Raw genomic sequence first — 20,935 nt, forward strand, 5'->3', positions numbered from 1 at the left:
TCTACAGCTCTTTTGCATCTAAGCTTTCCCTCCTCCTTACGGCGCGCCCAATGTAGTATTAGCCAATAGTAGGCGCCGTTCCTTAAAATCCCGCTTCTGATTGGAGCACAGGGAGAGTGACGTTCTTTGAAAATTGTAGCGGGCGCCGTGGTTGCCAGCGTTGCCCGTTGTTTTTCCGGTCTTAGGTGAGGGGGTGTCCTGGGAGTCGGGCGCGGGGTTCCGAACAAACGGTTTCGTGTGGAGGAGTGATCCGCGCTACTCGAGTGAGTGACAAAGTGGGAACTGGGGTCGCGGGGGCTCTTGGTGGTTGATCGCCAGGAGACACCGATAGTCAGGAGCTACCGACGGTCCCTGTCCTTGTTTTGCCTGCCCACTGCTGCCTGTCTGCGGTAGGGAGCCGGTGAGGGTAGGCGATGGCGGCTCGGCAGGAAAGCCTTCCCTTCCTTTCTTCCAGCGGGGTGTCAGGCCTGTGAGCCACTGCCCCGGTTTTCGGCGCCCACTGCTGGTAATCGCCCATGGCTGTTGAGAAGGCACGCGGGTCGTCGGGGTCTGGATTAGTTGCTGCCCGCCAGACCAGAAGAGTCCGCGGAGAAACGGGGGAGGGAGGGACAGAGACGCTGCAAGGAGCGAGCGAAAGTGGGGGGGTAGGCTGAGGTGAACTACTGAGGAGTATCTGTAGCACTTTCCTGTATAGTAGGGATTCGTAAATCTCAGGCCCAGGGGCCAAAAATAGCACACACACCCGGCTCTGCTCCATGCCCTCCTTGAGTGATTTGTGCCTGGCTGGAATGTGCCACAGAACTGTGATAGTGCGGGTGTGTATAGAAACCTCCGACTTTCTGCATGGTTAGATGGTAAATTATTATACAGATGTAAGTAGGGCTGCTGCTGGTGTACCGTCTACCCTGCTGCCCGGCAGCTTCTTTGACTGAGCTGGCAGAGGCCATCTTGGCTGTGCTATTGAAGGAGCCCAGAAAGGTAGTCCTGGGTGATTTCAACGTCCATGCTGGCGCTGCCTCTAGAGTTCTGCTTTGGGACTTCATAGCCTCCATTACGACCATGGGGCTGTCTCAAGTTGTCACCGGCCCAACACATAGGGCAGGGCACACTCTCAACTTCGTATTTGCTCCAGATGGAGGAAGGGGTGGTCTGGAGATGGGGGTGGGGTGGATGTCAGCCCATTGTCATGGTCAGACCACTTCCTCGTGAAGTTTAGACTATGGCTCTGATCCTTCCCTGCAGAGGTGGTGGACAGATTAAGATGGTCCGCCCCCAGAGACTTATGTTGGCAAGTAAAGGGTTCCTGAGAGTATTTTTTCCATGGCAGAGTTACAAGGCCAAGACGCTCAGAGTCCGTGCAGATCTCAAGGACAAGTATCCAAGGCAACCAGCTGGGCTTATCTATAAGACTTGGCAGATCTGGCCAGTTGGTGTGGGGGTCGAGGAGTTTGTACAGAGAGAGAGCTTGTGATATATTGTCAGTAAAGTGACTCTTAAAACTTATTGCTTGTCCGGCTCATTGCTTCAACTGGCATCTAGCCTGTCACTATCCTGTTCTGCATCCTGGGCATCTGCTTGCGCCAGATACAACATCCAACAAGTGGTAGCAGAGGATGGTTCCCTGGGGCTGATGGTTCCCTGGGGCTGATGGTTCCCTGGGGCTGATGGTTCCCTGGGGCTGATGGTTCCCTGGGGCTGATGGTTCCCTGGGGCTGATGGTTCCCTGGGGCTGATGGTTCCCTGGAGCGGAGGATTGCAGAAAAGCGGCAGAGAAAAGCCAGAACTGGAGAACAGCGAGAAAACAGCAGAAAGACGGAGAAACCGAAAGCTGAGCTGAAAGCTGTGAGAGAGCCGTGGGGAAAAAAAAAACCTGACTGAAGGACAGAGGTGAGAAGCTCTAATTACAAAGGCGGTGAACTGTGAAAAGTGAAAGTATGTCTGTTACGTTATCGGCCGGGATTCCCTTGGAAAGGCTGACAGGGAAAAATTATGGCGCTTGGAAACAGAGAATGCAGGCTTTTCTAGTGAAAGAAGACCTGTGGAAAGCTATCGCAGAAGACCCACCCGCCAGGGTGCCTATTCCAGCAGATTGGAGAAGGCTGGATGAGAGGGCAAAGGCGTTAATTGTTCTTGCTATTGATGATTCTCAATTACTGCACGTGCGTGATGCAACAACGGCAAAGGAAACCTGGGAAACTTTAAGAAATATTCATGTGAAAAAGACTGCCAGTTCTAAAATATATCTTGCCAGAAGATTGTATCAGATGCGCTTATCTGGAGATACAACCATGTCAGAGCATTTGTTGGAAATAAACAGACTGTTTACTGAGTTGTCAGAACGTGAAATTGAACATTCTCAAACGCAAAAAGTGTATATCACATTAGCTTCACTAGATTCAAGTTATGATAGTCTGGTGAGCTCTTTGGAAGCAATGGACGATGCAAATCTCAATATGGATTGTATAGAAGGCAAACTTTTACAAGAATTTCAAAGAAGGCAAGAAATGGCAAAGCAAGAAAGGACTGAGTCTAAACACAACTTAGGAAAGTTGAACAACAAAGCAGCACAAGAGAGACTGTATGGACAAAAAGCATGTTACTTTTGTGGTTCCAAACAACATCTTCAAAGGAATTGTGAAGCAAGAAGAAGAGAAAGAGGAAGAAAACCATGTGTACAGGTGATCTATGCTAGTAAGAATAAGCAATGTATGAACAATGAGCAGGGAAATAACTGTAAAGATTTATGGGCAATTGACAGTGGGGCAACAAATAGTATAATCAAACATAAATCCATGTTTCATACATTTTGTGACATAGAGGATCATGTGATAATGGCTGATGGGACTAAGAAACTTATCAAAAGTAGGGGTACAGTGAAATTAGCAGGTTTTAATACGATTATGACAGATGTGCTGTTTATTCCTGACATTGAATGCAACATTATGGCTGTGTCAAAACTCAATGAAATGGGGTTCAATGTGATGTTCAAAAGGGGTTCAGTGCATGCAATGAGAGGAGAAAAAATATTCATGAAAGGAATAGTGAGGAACTCATTGTTCTTACACGTGAAACAAACAAATCATGTACTCGTGTGTGCTAATAAGAAACCCCATAATAATTGTGTTCATTTATGGCACAGAAAACTAGGCCATATAGGATATGAAAATGTGGTGAAAACAACAGAGAACAGTAATGATGTGACATTGAGAAACTGTGAAAAATATGTAGACTGCCACTTGTGTAAACAAACTAGGGCAGTTGTGGCTGCAAAGAACAAAGAAGCCATGCCCAGTACAAATGCACCTTATCAATTAATACACGTGGACTTAGTGGGGCCATTTCAACCTACTCAGGGGGGTGCAAGATATTTCCTGACAATAGTTGATGATTTTTCAAAATTCTGCACTGTTTATTTACTAAATGCTAAAAGTGAAGCTGCAGAGAAACTGAAAAGATTTATTACAAAAATTGAAGTGCAGTTTGGTGTCAAAATACAGAGAATAAGATCAGATCAAGGAGGAGAGTTCTTAGGACACTCTTTTACTGAATACTTGGATAAAAGAGGAATAAAACAGGAGTTAACAGCCCCTTATAGTCCTCATCAGAACGGGTTAGCTGAACGCTGGAACAGGTTGCTTCAGGACTCAATAAGATCAATGCTATGTGACTCCTCTTTAACACAAGGTTTCTGGGGAGAGTGTGTTCTGTATTCAGCTTACATTCAAAACAGAATATTCCATAAGGCCACTGGAATGTCTCCTTATCAGAAATTGTATGACAGAAAACCCAGATTAAACCATTTGATTAGGTTTGGAGCAGAATGCTGGGTACATGTTCCCAAAAATAAAAGGACAGGGAAGCTGCAAAGGAGAGCAGACAAAGGGTACATGTCATGAACCTGTAATGGTCATGAGTTATTAAAAATCTAATAGCAATACTTTGGCTCCAGTAAGGGACTCTGGGAGACGGTTACAGTTAGAAAAGACAAGCCTTTGCCAATTTGCAAATTTGAGTTTCACTTCCCAGCTGAAGATGGTTAGAGAAGCCTTAACAAACTGCACCTGTTTATCTTTGCTGATTAGCAAGTGCCTGGTACCCAAGGTTATCCTTGGCCTGTACAGTTGGAAAACACAGTTGGGAGGGGGGCCTGAAGGCGCGAAAATGTGAGAAACATCGAGAAGAAAGTTACATCAGCCAATTCCTGATTGGTCAATTAATTTTGGACCGTTAGGATCCTTTTCCCTTAAGTATAGGGCTAGAGACCCATAGCCTTTGTTCTCTGTTCTCTGCCTATGCTGACTGGCACCAGAGTTCCAAACCTTTCTGCCTTATGGTTCCAGGGGTTGCTTATGGGAAGGCAACCTATGTCTGGTTCCATTGCTTTATGTTGAACATCCATCTCTCTTAGGAGAGGTGCCACGCAACCAACTACCTCGTGTGTAAGTAGTTAGGTGAGTTAGCTTGTTATTTTCTTGTTGTGTGTATGAATTCTCTTGTAAGAACCTAAACCCCTGTTGGGTGAATGGTCTTAAAGGATTACTTGCTGCTATATGTTATGTGCACTTATATATCTTAATAAAGCTACTTCTGTTTAACCTGTTGTGTTCAATTGAGAGAAGGGGTGGTTCTGGATTCAGTACCTTGACCAATCTCAGTCACTAACTACCAAAGAGGGTTAAGAAGTTAAAGGCTTGGATTTTAAGTGTTAAACCAGAGGTGCCTGGCAAGGAGTGTAACTGTGACTCTTGCCTTTTAGGACCTTGGTTTTATATATCTTCTGGGCTCAGAGATCCCCTGGCTCTGAGTGGACCAGTATACAGGGGTGGTGGCAGCCTACCTTCTACCTTGCAGGGTTGTTGTGAGCGTACACAGCCTTGGCAAGGGTGAAGTAATAGCTTTTTGGTTCCAGTCTCATTTCCCTAAGGGTGGGGGTCTGAGTCTGATGCATGAACCCAGTACCTTGAGGGTCTGGGGGTCATGACAGTACATGCTGGGATTTGAAAACACATATTACAGAATATGGCTGCCAAAACAAAGGTCTGTAGTGTTAAGCAGAAGCGTGCAAGCAATAGAGCAGGATTGGGAAGAGAAAACATATGTGGAGTTGGGAAACACTGAAGGTAGTAATGAACAAGAACAGGCAGACACAGTACCAATAAAACAAGAAGAAACAGGCAGCAGTAGTGAATCAAGTTCTAGCTCTGAGAGAGAAACAGAGGAATCGCCTGACACAGACACTAAGGCAGAAATACAACCACGCAGATCAGAGAGAACAACAAAAGGTATTCCACCTGTTAGATTTAAAATAAATTCCATTAAACATATAGACTTCAGTAACTGGAAAAAGTGGGATGATGGAAATCATGAAGAGTAATGAAATGTAATAAAAGTGATGCTGAGATTCTAATGCAATGTAGTAACTGTATTACAAATGATGCTGATGTAAACTGAAGAAAAAGAAATGTATCATGTGGAGAAAATGATATAAGTAAATGCAAGAAATGTAAATGTAAATGACATGAAAAGAAGTGAAAATGTGAATCTGTAACATAATCTGAAATGTATTGTTGAAATGTGATATAATGTGTGAAATGCTAAGCAAGAAGGCTATGGAAAAAATAGGTGGGGGAATGTTGGCAAGTATAGGGTTCCTGAGAGTATTTTTTCCATGGCAGAGTTACAAGGCCAAGACGCTCAGAGTCCGTGCAGATCTCAAGGACAAGTATCCAAGGCAACCAGCTGGGCTTATCTATAAGACTTGGCAGATCTGGCCAGTTGGTGTGGGGGTCGAGGAGTTTGTACAGAGAGAGCGCTTGTGATATATTGTCAGTAAAGTGACTCTTAAAACTTATTGCTTGTCCGGCTCATTGCTTCAACTGGCATCTAGCCTGTCACTATCCTGTTCTGCATCCTGGGCATCTGCTTGCGCCAGATACAACATCCAACAATCCACAGGATTCCTGAATGCCCTGGGAGAATTCCCAGTAGATAGAGCAGGTGACCCTGTTGAAGTTCTTGTCACGCTGTGGAACAGCAAGGCATGTCGGGCTCTTGACACGGTTGCCCCCCCCGAGTGCTGTCGCCGGCATAGTGGAGCCCGGTATGCACCCTGGTACACCAGTGAGCTTAGGGCAATGAAACAGTCTGGACAACAACTAGAGAGTAAGTGGCAAAAGACGTGCTGTGAAGCTGATCGGGCATGAGTAAAACATCATAACCATGCCTACTGTGTGGCGGTGAGGGCGGTGAAGAAGGCCCACTTCTCTGCCTCCATCGCATTCTCAAATAGCCATCCAGTGGAGCTGTAACTGTAATTTGGCCATGTAACTGTAATTGTAATTTATTACTTTTTAAAAGTAATCTTCCAAGCTCTGCCCTGCACCCATTGGTTTGCGACAATTACTGACCGGTCACAAATACCCCCTTCTTAGGGAAGGTGATTGAGAGGGTTGTGGCGCAGGAATTGCAAGTACTCTTGGAAGAAACAAATTATCATGAATCATTCCAATCTGGGTTCAGGCCTGGTATAGGACTGAATCGGCCTTGGTCGCCCTGATGGATGACCTTTATTGGGAGAAGGACAGGGGGAGTGTGACCCTGTTACTCTTACTTGATCTCCCAGCAGCTTTTGATACCATTGACCATGGTATCCTTCTGGGCCGACTTGGTGAGATGAGTATCAGAGGCATTGTTTTACAGTGGTTCTGATCCTATCTCCAAGGTCATTTTCAGAGAATAGCATTTGGCGTTTGTCTTTTGGCCCCCTGGCAGTTGTGCTGTGGGGTGTCGCAGGGTACCATCTTGTCCCCCATGCTGTTTAACCTATATGAAGCCCTTGGGAGCGGTCATCAGGAGATTTGGGGTGACGTGTCAGCAGTACGCTGACAATACCCAGCTCTATTTCTCTGCAACATCTGAATCAGGAGAGACCGTGCAAGCCTGGACTCGGTGGTGGGCTGGATGAGGGCCAATAAACTGAGTCTGAATCCTAGCAAGATGGAGGCACTGTCGGTTGGTGGTTCCTGAGTTCAGATAATTGGTCAGTTGCCCGCTTTGGATGGGGTCATACTCTCTCTGAAAGAGCAGGTCCGTAGTCTAGGGGTGCTCCTGGATCCATCTTCATCGCTAGAGGCCCAGGTGACCTCAGTGGCTAGGAGTGCCTTTTACCAGCTTCGGCTGGTGAGACAGCTGCGGCCGTTTCTGGATAGCCTGACCACTGTTGTCCATGCACTGGTAACCCCCATGCTGGATTACTGTAATGCGCTCTATATGGGGCTGCCCTTGAGGTTAGTCCAGAAGCTGCAGCTGGTGCAAAATGAGGCAGCAAGACTGCTCACTGGGGCAGGGTATCGCCGACATGTCACCCTGCTGCTGAAAGAATTGCACTGGCTGCCCATTTGCTACCAGGTTCAAGGTTCTAGTCTTGGTATACAAAGCCCTATGCAGCTTGGGACCAGGATACCTGAAAGACCCTCTTATCCCTTATATACCCAGTGGATCACTGTGCTCTGCAGGTGAGGGCCTCCTGCAGATAACATCTTATCAGGAGGTCCATTCTGCACAACATAGGAAACGGATCTTTAGCGTGGTGGCACCTACTCCGTGGAACTCCCTACCCTTAAATATTAGACATCTCTGTTATTTTTTTGGCGCCTGTTGAAGACCAATCTCTTTCAACAAGCCTTTTAAGTTGAGACCTTGTCCCACTTTGCCTCTTTGTCAGAATTGCTTTTTAATATGCTTTTTAAACCTTTTTAAAAAACAATGTGTTTTTAACCTTTTTTAAAGATGCCTTCAGAGCTTTTTAAAAAAATGTTTTTAAAGATGTTTTGTTTTGATGTATTTTAAATTCAGTTTTTATGATGTTTTAAAATGTTTAATGCTTTTGTTTGCTGCCCTGGGCTCCTTGTTGGGAGGAAGGGTGGGATATAAATTAAATAATAAAGAAAGAAGGAAGGAAAGAAAGAAAGAATCAGAACTGTTGCTCCACCTGCTTTCTCCTCTGGCACCACCCACTACTGGGATGTGGACCCCAGAAGAGTGCCCACCAGAGAACGTGGTCCTGGGGCTGAAAAAGGTTCTCCCCACCACCACTCTGGCTTTGTAGGATGTTGCACTCCCCTTGAGGGGCACAAGTGTGTACGCATACCAGAGCATTCCTCCAGTTCTTACTGTGCTCTCCTTGTGGATGTTCACTCAGAAGTAAGCTCCATTCAGTCCAGTGGAACTTGCTCTTGGGTATGAGTGTATAGGATTGCAGCACTGGGAGTACTTGAAGGGGATGCCAGGGCTTGGCAACTTCTGTGCCTCTGCCTTTGGGAGCTGGTATGCTGAGAAAGTGTCAGTGCCAGTCCAAGAGGGACTTACAAGCAGGGCTGTGGAGTCGGAAGCAATTCTGGGTGGAGTCGGAGGGGGTAGAAATGTACTGACTCCAACTTCAAAATAAAATTAATATTTTAATATCAATAATAATATTAATGTATTAATATTAATACATTAATATACATTTGCCATTTATGAAGGAGTCGAAGTCGGACAGTAGAAAAATAGAGGAGTCGGAGTCGAAGGTTTGACATACGGACTCCACAGCCGTGCTTATAAGCATACCTAGGTTTGATGGCACTTATTCTCCATCAACTGTTTCTAGGTGTGGAGAGTGTCAGCCTCTTTCTGTACTTGTCTGTGAGAGGGCATTTGAGTTCAGTGGATCTTTCTTGGAAAGCGGAGACAGGAGGAAAGAAAGGGAGAGGAACAGAGATAGAGATATCAAAAGTGTCTTAGTGACCTTTACGTCAGAATGAGCCACTTCCTTGTTCTCCCTGGGAAACCATTTTCAAATCTCCCCCAAGTGGAGGAGTTAGAGCTGTCCATAGGGGGAAAAAATTAGAAATGCCAGGTGTTAATGTTGCTGTGATTGTGTATGCCAGTTCTCCAAGCAAAAGGTAGCAGCAAAGAGAAGTGTTAATACTGTTTGTAACTCTGTTCATAAGCGTGAAATAGCTTGTGTTTGCATTTTCCAACTAATTAGCCTTGCACAGCAAATTCTTGGCAAAGCCGTTTGCTATCTCAGTTTTCCAGGTTGGAAGGGGCTGTAGCTGCTATTGACTGAGAATGAATTCTGACAACCCTGCAATGTAGTTCATACTGAATTCTCAGGCTGAGGTGGTTTTACAACAATCTTATAATATTGTCTATTGACTTGGATTCCCAGCAAAGACCAATCTACTTACAATTTTCTGTCAAAACACCTTCTAGTTCAGTTCCAGCACTCAACTGTATGAAGAGACCTTATAATCCATTGATTTGCATGCAGGTGGGTTGTGCTTTTCAAAAACATAAGAAAATGTTTCAAAAGTAAGACGCAAGCTAGGAATAATAGAAATTCCTGTCTTTGCTGACCATTTTTTTTTGTTGGGGAAACACCTGCTCCCCAGTCACAAATATGGTAACATAGTGGAATGGTCCCTTTATGTCTATGAACAGCTCTCACTTCAACCTAGGAGTAGATTATTTTTTCATCCATAATGGATGTGTGTGATGGTTTTTATATATCTTCTCTTTGTATGTAATGAAATCATGGATCAGGACACTGCAACTGATCTTGGCTATCTGACGTGTTTTTTGCCATGTGCATGTGGTGAAAGACAAACCATTTAAAACACTACAGAGTACTAGTGGGTACTCACTTCTGTTTTTAAGATGTATGGGGCCTTGAGGGGTAGAAGGCAGAGGAGTTGCTTCTCCACATCTCAAAAACCCATTTTGAGATTATGTGGCTTGTTTTATTTTGGAACTTGCATGCTGAAGGCTCCAGGCCGGGGGGTGGGAGAGGTTATTTTGCTAAAAATAAGGGGTGGGAATAAAATGGGGGCTGAGAGAAGCAAACCAAGTGCTATGACATGCAGCTGTGTTAAATTGTTGCGGCGCACTGTCTGCAGTGCGCGGTCAATAGGACTTTGCTTTTTTGTGACTTGAGCAAGACTTTTCTTTTTGCAGGTGAAGCCATGTTGAAGATGGTGGACCCCGTGAGATTGGAAGAAAATGCCAAGAAGAAGCTTGAAGAATTCCTGCACAGTGTTAACAACAGAGACTTTGTGTGGTTGGATGAGATTCTTGAGGAAGCTACCAAAATGTTCAACAGGTAAGACCTAGAGATCTGGAAATGATGTCAAAAACCCCTAGTTGTTTTTTCTGTCTAGCAGTTGAAACCCCAACAGTTCAGAAGCTGTGCATAAACCATAGGCTGAGATTAGGGCTGTCATCCAGGCTAGATTAATTTTAAATCAATTGTAAAATGCCATTAAAAAGACTCATCTAAAAACTCTGTTTCTAAAAATTCATTTCCTGAACCCACATGAATGCTAGCTGGTTGATATAATAAGTAAAATGTATTGGCTTGTAACTAAATATTTCTATCGACTACTTTCTACCAATTATGAGTATGATCTGAAATAGTTGGTCATGCGCCTTTTGTAATTCAGTTATATCTGTATAGACAAGTGACAGGTTGCTGTTTGGCTCTTTCTGTACACATGCAAGGATATTAAACAAGATGGCTTATTTGAAGGCCAAGGTTGCAATTATAGGGCATGTCTTTCTTATATGCTACTTTATTGTATCATACATTACACTGTTATGTTTTTACATGCGGGAGCAGGCAGAAATGTGATTACCCCATCAGATGTAGTACAGTCCTGAATTCTGTCACATTGGACTGCCATCTTATTTTGTGCAATAAGTCTCTCCGGCTATAAGGAAGTTTTGATAGCATGTCTGTGTTGGAAAGTAGACTGGCATTAGTACAAGAACACAGGGTTGCAAGCTGCAAAAATGGCCTTTTCCTAGTCTTTACCAAAATGGGGATTTGAAAGATGGGACAATGGCAGCAGAATCATCCTAGAGTTATTTTAGAATGAAGGTGGGATACCTGCAATGTTAACCTACGGGCAAGCTTCAAAGGGTGATATTGGTGTTCCCAGACACCAGTAGCTGATCTGTGTGGGAACTGATACCATAGTTGTTCTGATCCTGCAGCATTAATTGTATGGATAGATTTGAAATAAATGGCTGAGCCTCCCATCCCAAAGTATAGATTTAGCAGTTAAATTAGTGGTCAATAATTTTCCTAGATAAATACACTTGGCGGACCAGAATTTAAACTGTTGCTGTTATCTCTTGTATGTCAAAATAGCATCTCCGATGGGGAATTTGAGCTGATGCCAAAAACCCCATCACAGAAGAATCGTCGGAAAAAAAAGTGCTTTTCTTCTGTTAACAATGACCAGTTTGCTACAAAGAGGTAGGACAAATGTATTTGGGGTGGGGGACAAGTCTGGATAATTGGAACCTATATGCAAATTTTTATTAATGTTTTAAATTCCTGGTTGGTACTTGAGGAAAATGTCGATTAAGGTTGCAACATTTACTTGATTATTTACAAACCTTTTGAAGATTTTAAAAATGTGTCCCTAATTAATGGACAGATTTTGAAAAATAATATTCATTTTTAATACAGATAATGTGCAAAAATAACTGGGTGACAGGCACCATCTTAGAGGCCACCCCTTAACTTTTTCATGGGAGGGAAAGTGCCTGCTGACATGTATGTGCATGATCTGCAAGTGTGCTTTTTTCTTCATGGTCATTGTCTTTATTCATAAGTAAATTCTTCCGGATGTAATCTATTTCAAAACAACTGAGATGTCTTTATTTTGATGACCAACTTAGTCAGAATTGTTCTTATATCAACAAAGCTCTTTGCATGGTGGCAATATCTGGCTTTTATTTTGTCACTGTATGATGTTTCTAGATTTGTTTTGATTTTAAACCCACTCCAGAACTGGCATTTGCAATGAATAATGGACAAGAAATGTTTTAAACAGATAAAAATAATGGCCACCAGGAGATCTGAACACACTGTCTAAAGATGTGAAGGCCAGGAAAAAGTTTATTTTCCTGGTTTATTTCTGGGCCTTCACATCTCTAACACTGCCTCACAAAACACATCACAGCAAGGGGAAGACCTTCCTAACCCAATTCTTTGGCCAGAAAAGGAACAACTGCAAGGAACTAGCATTCCCCTCAAAAATATCTGCTTCAATTGCCAGTTGTCCTAGGATCGTAAATCTGAAAGGAAATCGAGTCTCCAGATGTCCATCAGCTGGTTGACAAAATGGCTACTGGATAGTCTGTGTCTAATGCTTGCTCTCTTATAGCAGACTGTTGTAAACAGCATTGAGGGTGACTCCATCAAAAGGCAGGGTATAAATCCTCAAAATAAATATATACTGCCCCCATTAATTTTGTCAGCCAGAAGTTTGGTTGATCTATAAGTGATATATTGTTATCCTAACATTTATCATTCAGTTAATCTGTCAAGGGTTTTTCAGTTCAGCTTTGCTGTTGACCATTGCAGCACTGAATAACAGTCTTATGACTCCGTTTTTGCCCTATGTGTTTAAAGAAAATCTTTGGTTCATTCTGACGACCTTTGTCTCCTCCTGACTTTTTCTATTGTATGAAAGGGGAAGTAGAGGGCTGTTCAACTTTAGCTTTGCTTTCCTGACAAGGTGTTTCTTTCATCAGATTGTCAAAAAGAAACAGTACTCTGTCATCTTCTAAAAAGTCTTCCCGAAGTCTCCAGCATGAAAACTTGAATATTATGAAGGCTGATGTAGAGAATGCCTCTCCTTGTCGTTATGTTACTAGATCTCGGGCTGCCTCATTGGTCAGGGCCTCAGATGTTCCTCTTAAGAAGCTATCTATTGATTTAGCCAAAGATCGGATACCACTAGTAGAAATCAGTGCTAATGAGAGGCGCAGTGCAGAACTGGAGATGAAAAAAGCACCACCCCAGACCGAGAAAGTTGCTTTGACTCTTGTGTCATGTCATGCGGAGTCTCCTATAAAGAGCTTGCAGCCGTTGTCCAAAGCTTCTTGCCTTGTGGTCAAAGAAACCCCAGAAGCAAAACTAAAAGAGAGAAGGGGAGCATGCAAGTTGAAAATAGCAAATGTACCCGGAGCCACAACCACTGAAAACAAAGAACTCAGCACTCAGGAGAAATTGCATGCCCAGCACCAAGAGGCCGGCCAACCTTCCGAAACAGGGGCCATTCAGAACTTTAATCAGAGCCCATTGACACCCACTGCTGCAAAAGCCAACCGTCACTCAGTCCGTCGAAGCCTTGTGGGCAGGGCCTCGCTGCACTCTAAAGCCTCTCTGGTTGAGAGATACTCACTAAGTATCAAAAGGGAAAAAATGATCCAGACGTCTATTAGCAAGACTCTGTCAAAGCGGAAAACATCCCGGCAGTTGTCACTTGCTGGTAGGCGTGTGAGCTGTAAGTTTCAATAACATGACATAACAGTACCTTTCTTCTTTGTCTTCCCCTCTCTTTTTTAAACATCTGTGTTACCTTGCTGCAGGCGAGCTGGGAATGGGCAGCAAAAGCAGCCAATACTTGAGGTTCCTTTCCTTTAGGCTTCTTTCTGCTCTCTCCTGATAACTGCCTTTATAGCTTCTAATAGTACTCAAAACAAAAGTGAAGAGATTTAAAGCTGAAACATGTGCATGCTACCAAAATATCCTATACTTGTTCATCACTAATTGCCAGCCAACCAGGACTTCTGTCAGTTTGTGGAGATGAATCAACTTTGACACATTTCAAAGGAAAGTGATCCAGAGAAATGAAGTTGCCATGGAACCAACACTTTCCCAGGTGCTTCTATAAAGGTGCACTCAGAGGCACCAATGTGAGGTGGCCCATGGCTGATCAACTGAGAATGTTTAATTTAACAAAATTTATATTCTGCTTTATTGTAGAAAACCTCTAAGTGGTTTACAAAAACATTAAAATTTTCAATAAAACAGTTAAAAACAAGTATTTAAAAACATTTTAAAACCAATTAAAATAGCAATGGACTGAAAAGAGAAGAGGCATTGTCATAAAATGTTTGGGTTGCTGATTTTGACCTGCAAAAACCCTTAACTGGCTTGAGTCATGCATACCAGTGATGTGTACAAAAGGCTATAGTAAGCCTGCCTGAGCTTACTGAGTTGTGTGATGTAGGCAAGTTAACACATTCTGTAAATTCTACAAACTCTAATCCTGGAGTTTGAATTAAGCATTGCCGTGTCTTAATGTGAGAACATGTTTCAGCTTCCTTACGAAGTTGAATTGGCAAAAACTCCTGGTTACAGCAAATGACTTTTCTAGTGCTGAACAGATTTTAAATGTGAGTACTTGTCCCATAACCCATGTGATGCTTATGGAGGTCCAGGATGCTGCTATATGTATAATGTGACGTCTAGTAAGAGGTAGGATGCTTCTGTGGGTGTTAGCTTTTTGTCCATATTTTAGATGTAACACTTTTTGTGTCTCTTCCCTTTCAGGTCACATTGCTGTAGCTGAACAAACTACTGAACCTGGGTGAGCTTATTTGAATAAAATCTTAGATTTCTGAAGGTGGTGAATCTATTTTGAAAGCATGGCAACTGTGAGGTACTGTGTGACCTTCTGTAGTCTAGTATGGGATGAGGCTACAGTGCAGTTGACAAACTGATAACTTCATTTAACGACTTCAATACATTTAATGATATGATGAAAAGATACGACAAGTTAACAGTCTTACTGCATGATAGCAGTTTGAAAGGAATTGGTACAGTTATTACTGTTAAATATCTACATATTTCTTTTTCCCTCTTAGGCTGAAGTTAACTCCAACTTCTCATGAGGTAGGTTCTAAAGAGGGCTACAATAATAAAATTAAACTTAAGGCTGCAATCCTATACCCATTTACCCAGGAGTGAACCCCACTCAGTTCAATGGGACTGATTAGTTTGAATAGACATGGGTAGAATTGTGCTGTTAGGCACTGTCCAGATGAGTCTCTAACAGGGTGGGGTGTCATATGCATGGAGGAGTAGGATGACATCAACCTATACCCAGCGTTCAGGGTACATTTATCCTGCCTCCAGGCCTGCCATACACCCACATGCTGGATGAGATCTTTGGTTAAGATCTGTATCTGCAGAGCAAACACATGCAGGTCTAATCTGCACAGTCATTCCTTTGACCTTTACGATGGTATCATTTGGGCCTATGCATGTTGGATCCCACATTAGTGAACCAGAGTGCAGTCCTAAAATGACTTCTTTCCTAGAGGGCGTTGAGCCCCTCCCTGAAGTGCTGATGTTATCAATATTGCTTCTGGATGGGGCTTGGTCTGTCCTAACATTGTTTGTGCTAAATCATTAAAGGGGCCAGTTAGTTTTCTAATCATAATTAGACATTTGTGGAGGGGATTGTGCTGACAAGGGGTTTGCCTTTACTGCAGGTTGAGGAGAACCCCTGTATGTCTCTTTGTTCTCACAAGGCCAGCATGACAGCAGTTACCAAACCTATGGAGCAAGAAGATGACAAAGGTCAGTATACTGCTCAGCTGAGCAGTAGGGAAGACCAACTGTGAGGCACATATAATATCTTCTGAGGAAGAGCAAGCTAGCTGACTTACAAGCCTACTATTATTTATAAGATGTTGGTTCAACCTTTCAAGTAAGGATAAGGACTCCATTTGCCATTGTAGTATAGGAGATGGTGTTTCAGAATTTGACTGAGAAGTCCTGATTCAAATTCTGGCTTAGACATGAACTTCATGAGGTGATCATCAGCCAGTAGTCTCCTGGCCTAATCTACATTGGATTATTGTAGAGAAGCAGTGTATGCTGCCACAAGCACTTGGAAGGTGGTAGGGTCGGGTCATAAAACTAATAAAATTAGTCCCTAGCAAACTTGATTATGCCACTTGTGAACAGGCAGTAGAAACAAACAAGCGGGTTCTATTTACTTCCTTTACATACATAATTCTGATTTCTGGAATTTGAATATGTAGCAAATCAAACTTGCGTAGACCTGGTACACCGTGCTGGGTATCAGTGCAGCAGTTCTTTAAAAGTAGGATGGTACTTTTCTAAAGTTTGCACTAATTTGGATTTTGCAGAAATGATCTGATTTGGTGTAGCACTTCCCTGTTAAAATAGCATGACAGCCTTGTGCTGATTGGTGGAAGCCTAGATGGGTTTGTTCACTTGCTTTCCAAGCACAAGTAAGGATTAGAAACCTGCTTTTTAACGCGCCTGCACATACACACTAACACGCATGTACACACACAGAGAGCTTAGACTATGCATGATGAAATTTCATCCTTGTGTAGCAAATATGCATGTACAAATACATTCTACAGTGACAATCAGAAGTGCTCGTCCATTTATTGACTAAACAACTTTAGCTTCAGGTATTTGCTGCATAACATGCTTCAGTCATCACTAGCTTTTTGCTCTTTTGCAGGGGACAGTTCTGAAAAGAATGATGAAGTACAAAATCAACCTCAGAGTGCAAGGTAAGTTTTCTTCTGACACAAGCTCCGTGGCCTATTTGTGGAAATGAATCTTTTTAAAGCTTGCACACACAGTTCTTTCCATTTACATGTGGGTTGGGAACTGGAGAACAGATCCAATATCTAAATGTTTAGCCTGGGGCAAAGGAAGAAGAGCACTATGAGCTTTGAGGTTAGGGGCTTCGTGCCTGTGGAGGAAGAGAGTGCAGTTCTGCCCTGTTTTGTTGACAGCTATATACAGGTTGAAAGTGTTAGGGTCTAAAGAGTGGAAGGAACAGACAAGAAGGATATTCTTACAGCTGTTCTGTGTTAGTACACAAGCCAGGATTGAAACTGGTACCAAGTGTGCTAGATAAGGTTGAATGTGGGTTTGTTTGGTTTTTGCAAGATCAGTACCTCAGCAGTTGGAGAATAGATGATGACCTTGCAGTTATCACTGTCTTATGTTTTTTTTATGATGCTGAATTTGGTTCCCAGTTCCTTTTTCAACAAATTGTTGCATGAATAGCCTATATAGCTTATTTGACCCTACACTACAATATATGAGTTATGATAGCTCATATCACAAATCTCCATCACTGGGAAACTCTTCCCTTTGAAATGCATCATCATTCTCTGGGACAAAAGGTGTCGTTTTTGTGCAAAGCACATCAGTACGCAATGACTGCAGTCCACATTTATGAATAAGGGAACTGTAACTGTACACTCCAAAATAAGCACTGGGCCACCCCAAATGACAGTTCCACGCCACCAAGGGAATGTCCCTAGTGGCATAATCAACTTTGCTAGGGGCTGTTTTCCAACTGCTGAGGTATATATCTTGCAAAAATCACATTCAACCTTATTCAGCATGCTTGGTACCAGTTTACCATTTTTGGTGGTGTGGCTCATGTGCTATAGAGGGAGTGAGGATTTCCGGACAGATTGCAAGCATAGGGAGGTAACAGCAAAGTAGACCATATGGTAGCAGGTGGATGGGTAGCTCCTACGTGTAAAGGGACCTCATTAAAATTCTTATCTGAGCATCCATCTTACCTCTGCCTCTAAGCAGCAGGGGATAGAGCAGAGTACTGTGCTCTCCACAGTATCTTGAAACAAGGGGGTGGTTGGCTTCTCTGCTGGGGCATTTTATTAAATGAGCCATGTGTTAACGTTTGCAGGAGAAAGCCAAGCTATAAAAGAGCAGTTAATGAGCGTGATGAGGGGCAGCACTCAGAAGATGAGTTCTCCCCCCCAAGGAAAAGGGCTCCATCTCCACAGTTTCCTGCCAGCAAGGTAAGGCAAGAGTTCCGTCTTTAGAAGTGTACCAAGTCCCATCAGTTGCCTTCCAAGGACTGATAACTTTCTGTACTTTTCAGGCTGTCCGCCCTTTCAAGACATTCTTGCACACAGTGCATAAGAACCAGATGCTCATGATGACTCCTGGCTCGGTGAGCCGAAGTGGCACCATAAAATCATTCCTCAAACAAAACACACCCCTCCGAACCACTCCCAAGGTAGAGTGAAGTTCTGTTTTGTGTTTAATTGACTGCAAAAAGGTGGCTTCTGGGCTGAAAATTACCTAGTGCATAATAATGTCAGAGTGTGAAAAATAGTCACACAATTTGATTTCTTCTATGTTTAGTTCTTTTCCATTCAGTGCTATTTCCAGAAGCTCTACTTAATACTGAGTTTCCATTCCAGGTCCCATGGTAATTAATTAAGGAAAGTGATCGACTGCTTAGTCCACTAGATTGGTGTGCTTGTCCGAGTGTTTGGACTTGGCAGGCACTTGTGAAAACCCCTTTTGATTTGAAGAATCAGATTAAGAGAGGCTTTGAAGGTGGGCTTGTATGTTAATAAGATAACAACTTCCTGTAGCCCCTTGGTGAGTCTTCTTGCCTTGTTGCAACTGAGAGGTCAGTTGGGAGGTGGGGAAAACCTTTTTTAAATTGGAGCTTCGGGACCCAAGGGATGGTGTGGGGAGGAAGGAGAGACTGAGAGCCAGGGGAGCTAAAGAAAGTGGGGAAATAGAAGCTGAAAGGCAGGAATTTGAACAGTTGTTGGAGAAGATAAGGATCTGGGAAAAGAAGGGGCCTAGGAGAAAATGGAGGAGAGCCAGTGTAATGGTTAGAGTGTTGGACTAGGACCTGGAAGATGAGGGTTCAAATCCCTGCACAGCCATGAAGCTCATTGGGTGACCTTGGGCCAGCCACTTTTCTAAGCTTAACTGACCTCACGGGATTGTTGTGAAGTTAAAAGGAGGAGGGGAGAAATCATGTATGCCATCTTGAGTGCCTTGGAGGAAAGGTTAGGAAGTTCATGTAATAACTAAATTGTATGAAAACTTCACCAGGGCCTAAGGTTGAGGAGGGATGGTATGCCAGTATCAGGAAGAGAGTAAAAGGCAAAGGGGTTTAAGAGACTGAAAGACAGCCATTGGGCTGGATGAGACCAATATCTGCACATCGGTTTGAGCTAATCAACTGTATCTTTGACTGCAAGTTGTGTGCCCAGTCACATATGGAATGATTCCATCCCTTCTTCATAGCTTAGCTTTTCAATATTCTGTTAGCATAAGTTTGTTGCATGTTGTTTGGCTAAATTCATTACTGTTTCTCAGGTTAAGCAGGGGTTAGAGTGGTACAGCATAGCAGGTTGCTCTTGTTTGATGTAGAGGAGAGCAGAGATGAATCTGAAATTAATAAAGCTTGGAACCAGTCGGACAGGATCCTATACTGACCAGTAGCTGGTCCTATTGTATTGTTGGTGATGAAATACTGAGTCAAACTTGGGTGCTAACTTCCAAAGGTATTAACTGTGTTTCAATTTTCTCTTCATACAGGGAGGTTTTGTTGTAAGTAACGAGAATGAACTTACAGTAGGTGTATTTGTACATCATTAACTTGCTGTGTGTTGGCTGATGGCATCCTTAACCGAATAGTAACCTAACACTGTGCCCTCTTTTTAAGGGGGAATTCCAGCATTTTATTTAGTGCTTCTTAAGAAAATCTTACTAAAGAGTAGATAATACCTGTACCATTATGAATGGAATGGTACTATTCTCCTCCCTGTATTAAGAAAGCCATGACCATTTCAATACACGATCATCCATAGCTGCCATTTCTTCTCTTGATGTCTTGTGTTTTATTTAATTTTTTTCCATTTAGAAAGCTGAGAACATGCAATAAAGTACAAAAAAGAAACTAGAATATAATCTGTCATTGCTTAGTTCTAGTAGCTTAGTTAGCTTTCATGCTGTAGCCTGTGTTATAGTTTGGTGACTTCACACCTTTCTTTCTTTCTTGTTTGTGGGGGAGGGAATACATCTAAGATGTTGGCTCAGTTTGCACATACAGTAGGGACCTGCTTATACGGCGGGTTCCGTTCCAGACCCCCGCTGTAAAGCAGTAATCACCATAAAGCGAAACTCATAGACTATAATAGGGCCGTTGCGCAAAAATGACGCGAAAACGTCGCAAAAGAGCAAAAGTCGGCTTTAAAATAAAAAACGAAAGCCACCGCATTAGAAAGGAAGCGAAGCACCGGGAAGCAGGGCCCTACTGTAATACTAAGCCAAACCATGGTTTAATTGTGACTGTGTGAATTCCCAGAGAGGAGATTGTGGCCATTGCATTCTTCTCCTGATTCTTCTGCTGCTGTGCTGTCTGGGGCTAAGCCATGGTTTGGCTGGGGTATCATCTGAACCCACCCTTGTGATCTGTCACCTCCAGAGAAACAATGAGCTATAGCCAAGTTTTGTGCTTGGTTTACAATGTGTGGTTTGTCTAGCCGTGATCTCATTTCCAAGAACCAGCACTTTCACACTAAGTTATGATTTGGCTTACCATATGAACTGGGTGATTAAAATGTACATCTAAATGTAAAGTGTGAGTGACGCATGTGATTCATACAGGTATGTTTAACAGAGGGATACAACTAGCTGCAGCTTCCTGTTGAGTGTACATTTAGTGGAACATGTGAAATGGGTTTTTGTTGCAATGCTTAGGTTTTAAAAAATAAATATGATAACATTCGTTTGTATAGTTCAAATGTAATAAAACATTTTTTTTAAAAAAATGTTTGCTACATGAATTAAGCCCTATATTGGTGCACATAGAAAATATTTTTCTATTAGTAATCACGCAATCTGGGTTGTAAGACATTGTTACGACATGTGCTCTTGGGAACCTGAGTGTGTGAATTTGCCACCCTCATGTCCCATGAAACACACCTTTTGAGAGGAGGGTATCTTTTGCCCTGAAATGTGCCTAAACGGTGTATCTATATTTTCCCCAAGAAATGCAGGTCCAAACCAAAATAAAGCAAAGCTTTCTTTTATTGAGAGAAAGAGTAGAATAGCATTACAGAATTACTTGGGTGCATGGCAGCATTAATCATTAATATCCTACCCCATTCATAACTTTAAACTAAAGAAATCAAAGGACCCTATTACTATAAGAGGTGAAAGGTAGGATAGATTACCTATCCTATGCCTGGAGTGGCCGGTTGAATACAGCTGAAGCTATGTGGAAGAGCTCTGATCCAAAACCAGGAAGAA

General features: G+C 42.9%; 1 protein-coding gene across 4 annotated transcripts in view; it reads left to right on the forward strand.

Moving 5' to 3' along the window:
- The first annotated feature begins 84 nt into the window (after positions 1-84).
- Positions 85-20,935, forward strand: part of INCENP (inner centromere protein) — a 29,396-nt gene continuing 8,545 nt past the window's right edge. Inside the window, exons 1-10 of one of the 4 annotated variants that reach the window (XM_061609848.1) lie at positions 85-185; positions 9,997-10,141; positions 11,192-11,299; positions 12,586-13,340; positions 14,393-14,429; positions 14,707-14,734; positions 15,337-15,424; positions 16,347-16,398; positions 17,556-17,670; positions 17,754-17,891. In XM_061609848.1, the coding sequence (XP_061465832.1) occupies positions 10,005-10,141; positions 11,192-11,299; positions 12,586-13,340; positions 14,393-14,429; positions 14,707-14,734; positions 15,337-15,424; positions 16,347-16,398; positions 17,556-17,670; positions 17,754-17,891 (1,458 nt within the window). In that variant the 5' untranslated portion in view covers positions 85-185; positions 9,997-10,004. Of the gene's footprint in view, positions 264-9,294; positions 9,314-9,996; positions 10,142-11,191; positions 11,300-12,585; positions 13,341-14,392; positions 14,430-14,706; positions 14,735-15,336; positions 15,425-16,346; positions 16,399-17,555; positions 17,671-17,753; positions 17,892-20,935 lie in introns of those variants that run through there. The other 3 variants (XM_061609850.1, XM_061609847.1, XM_061609849.1) reach the window with 3 other exon arrangements.

The sequence above is a fragment of the Rhineura floridana genome, chromosome 2 (assembly GCF_030035675.1).
Source record: "Rhineura floridana isolate rRhiFlo1 chromosome 2, rRhiFlo1.hap2, whole genome shotgun sequence".
NCBI classification, from domain to species: Eukaryota; Metazoa; Chordata; class Lepidosauria; order Squamata; family Rhineuridae; genus Rhineura; species Rhineura floridana.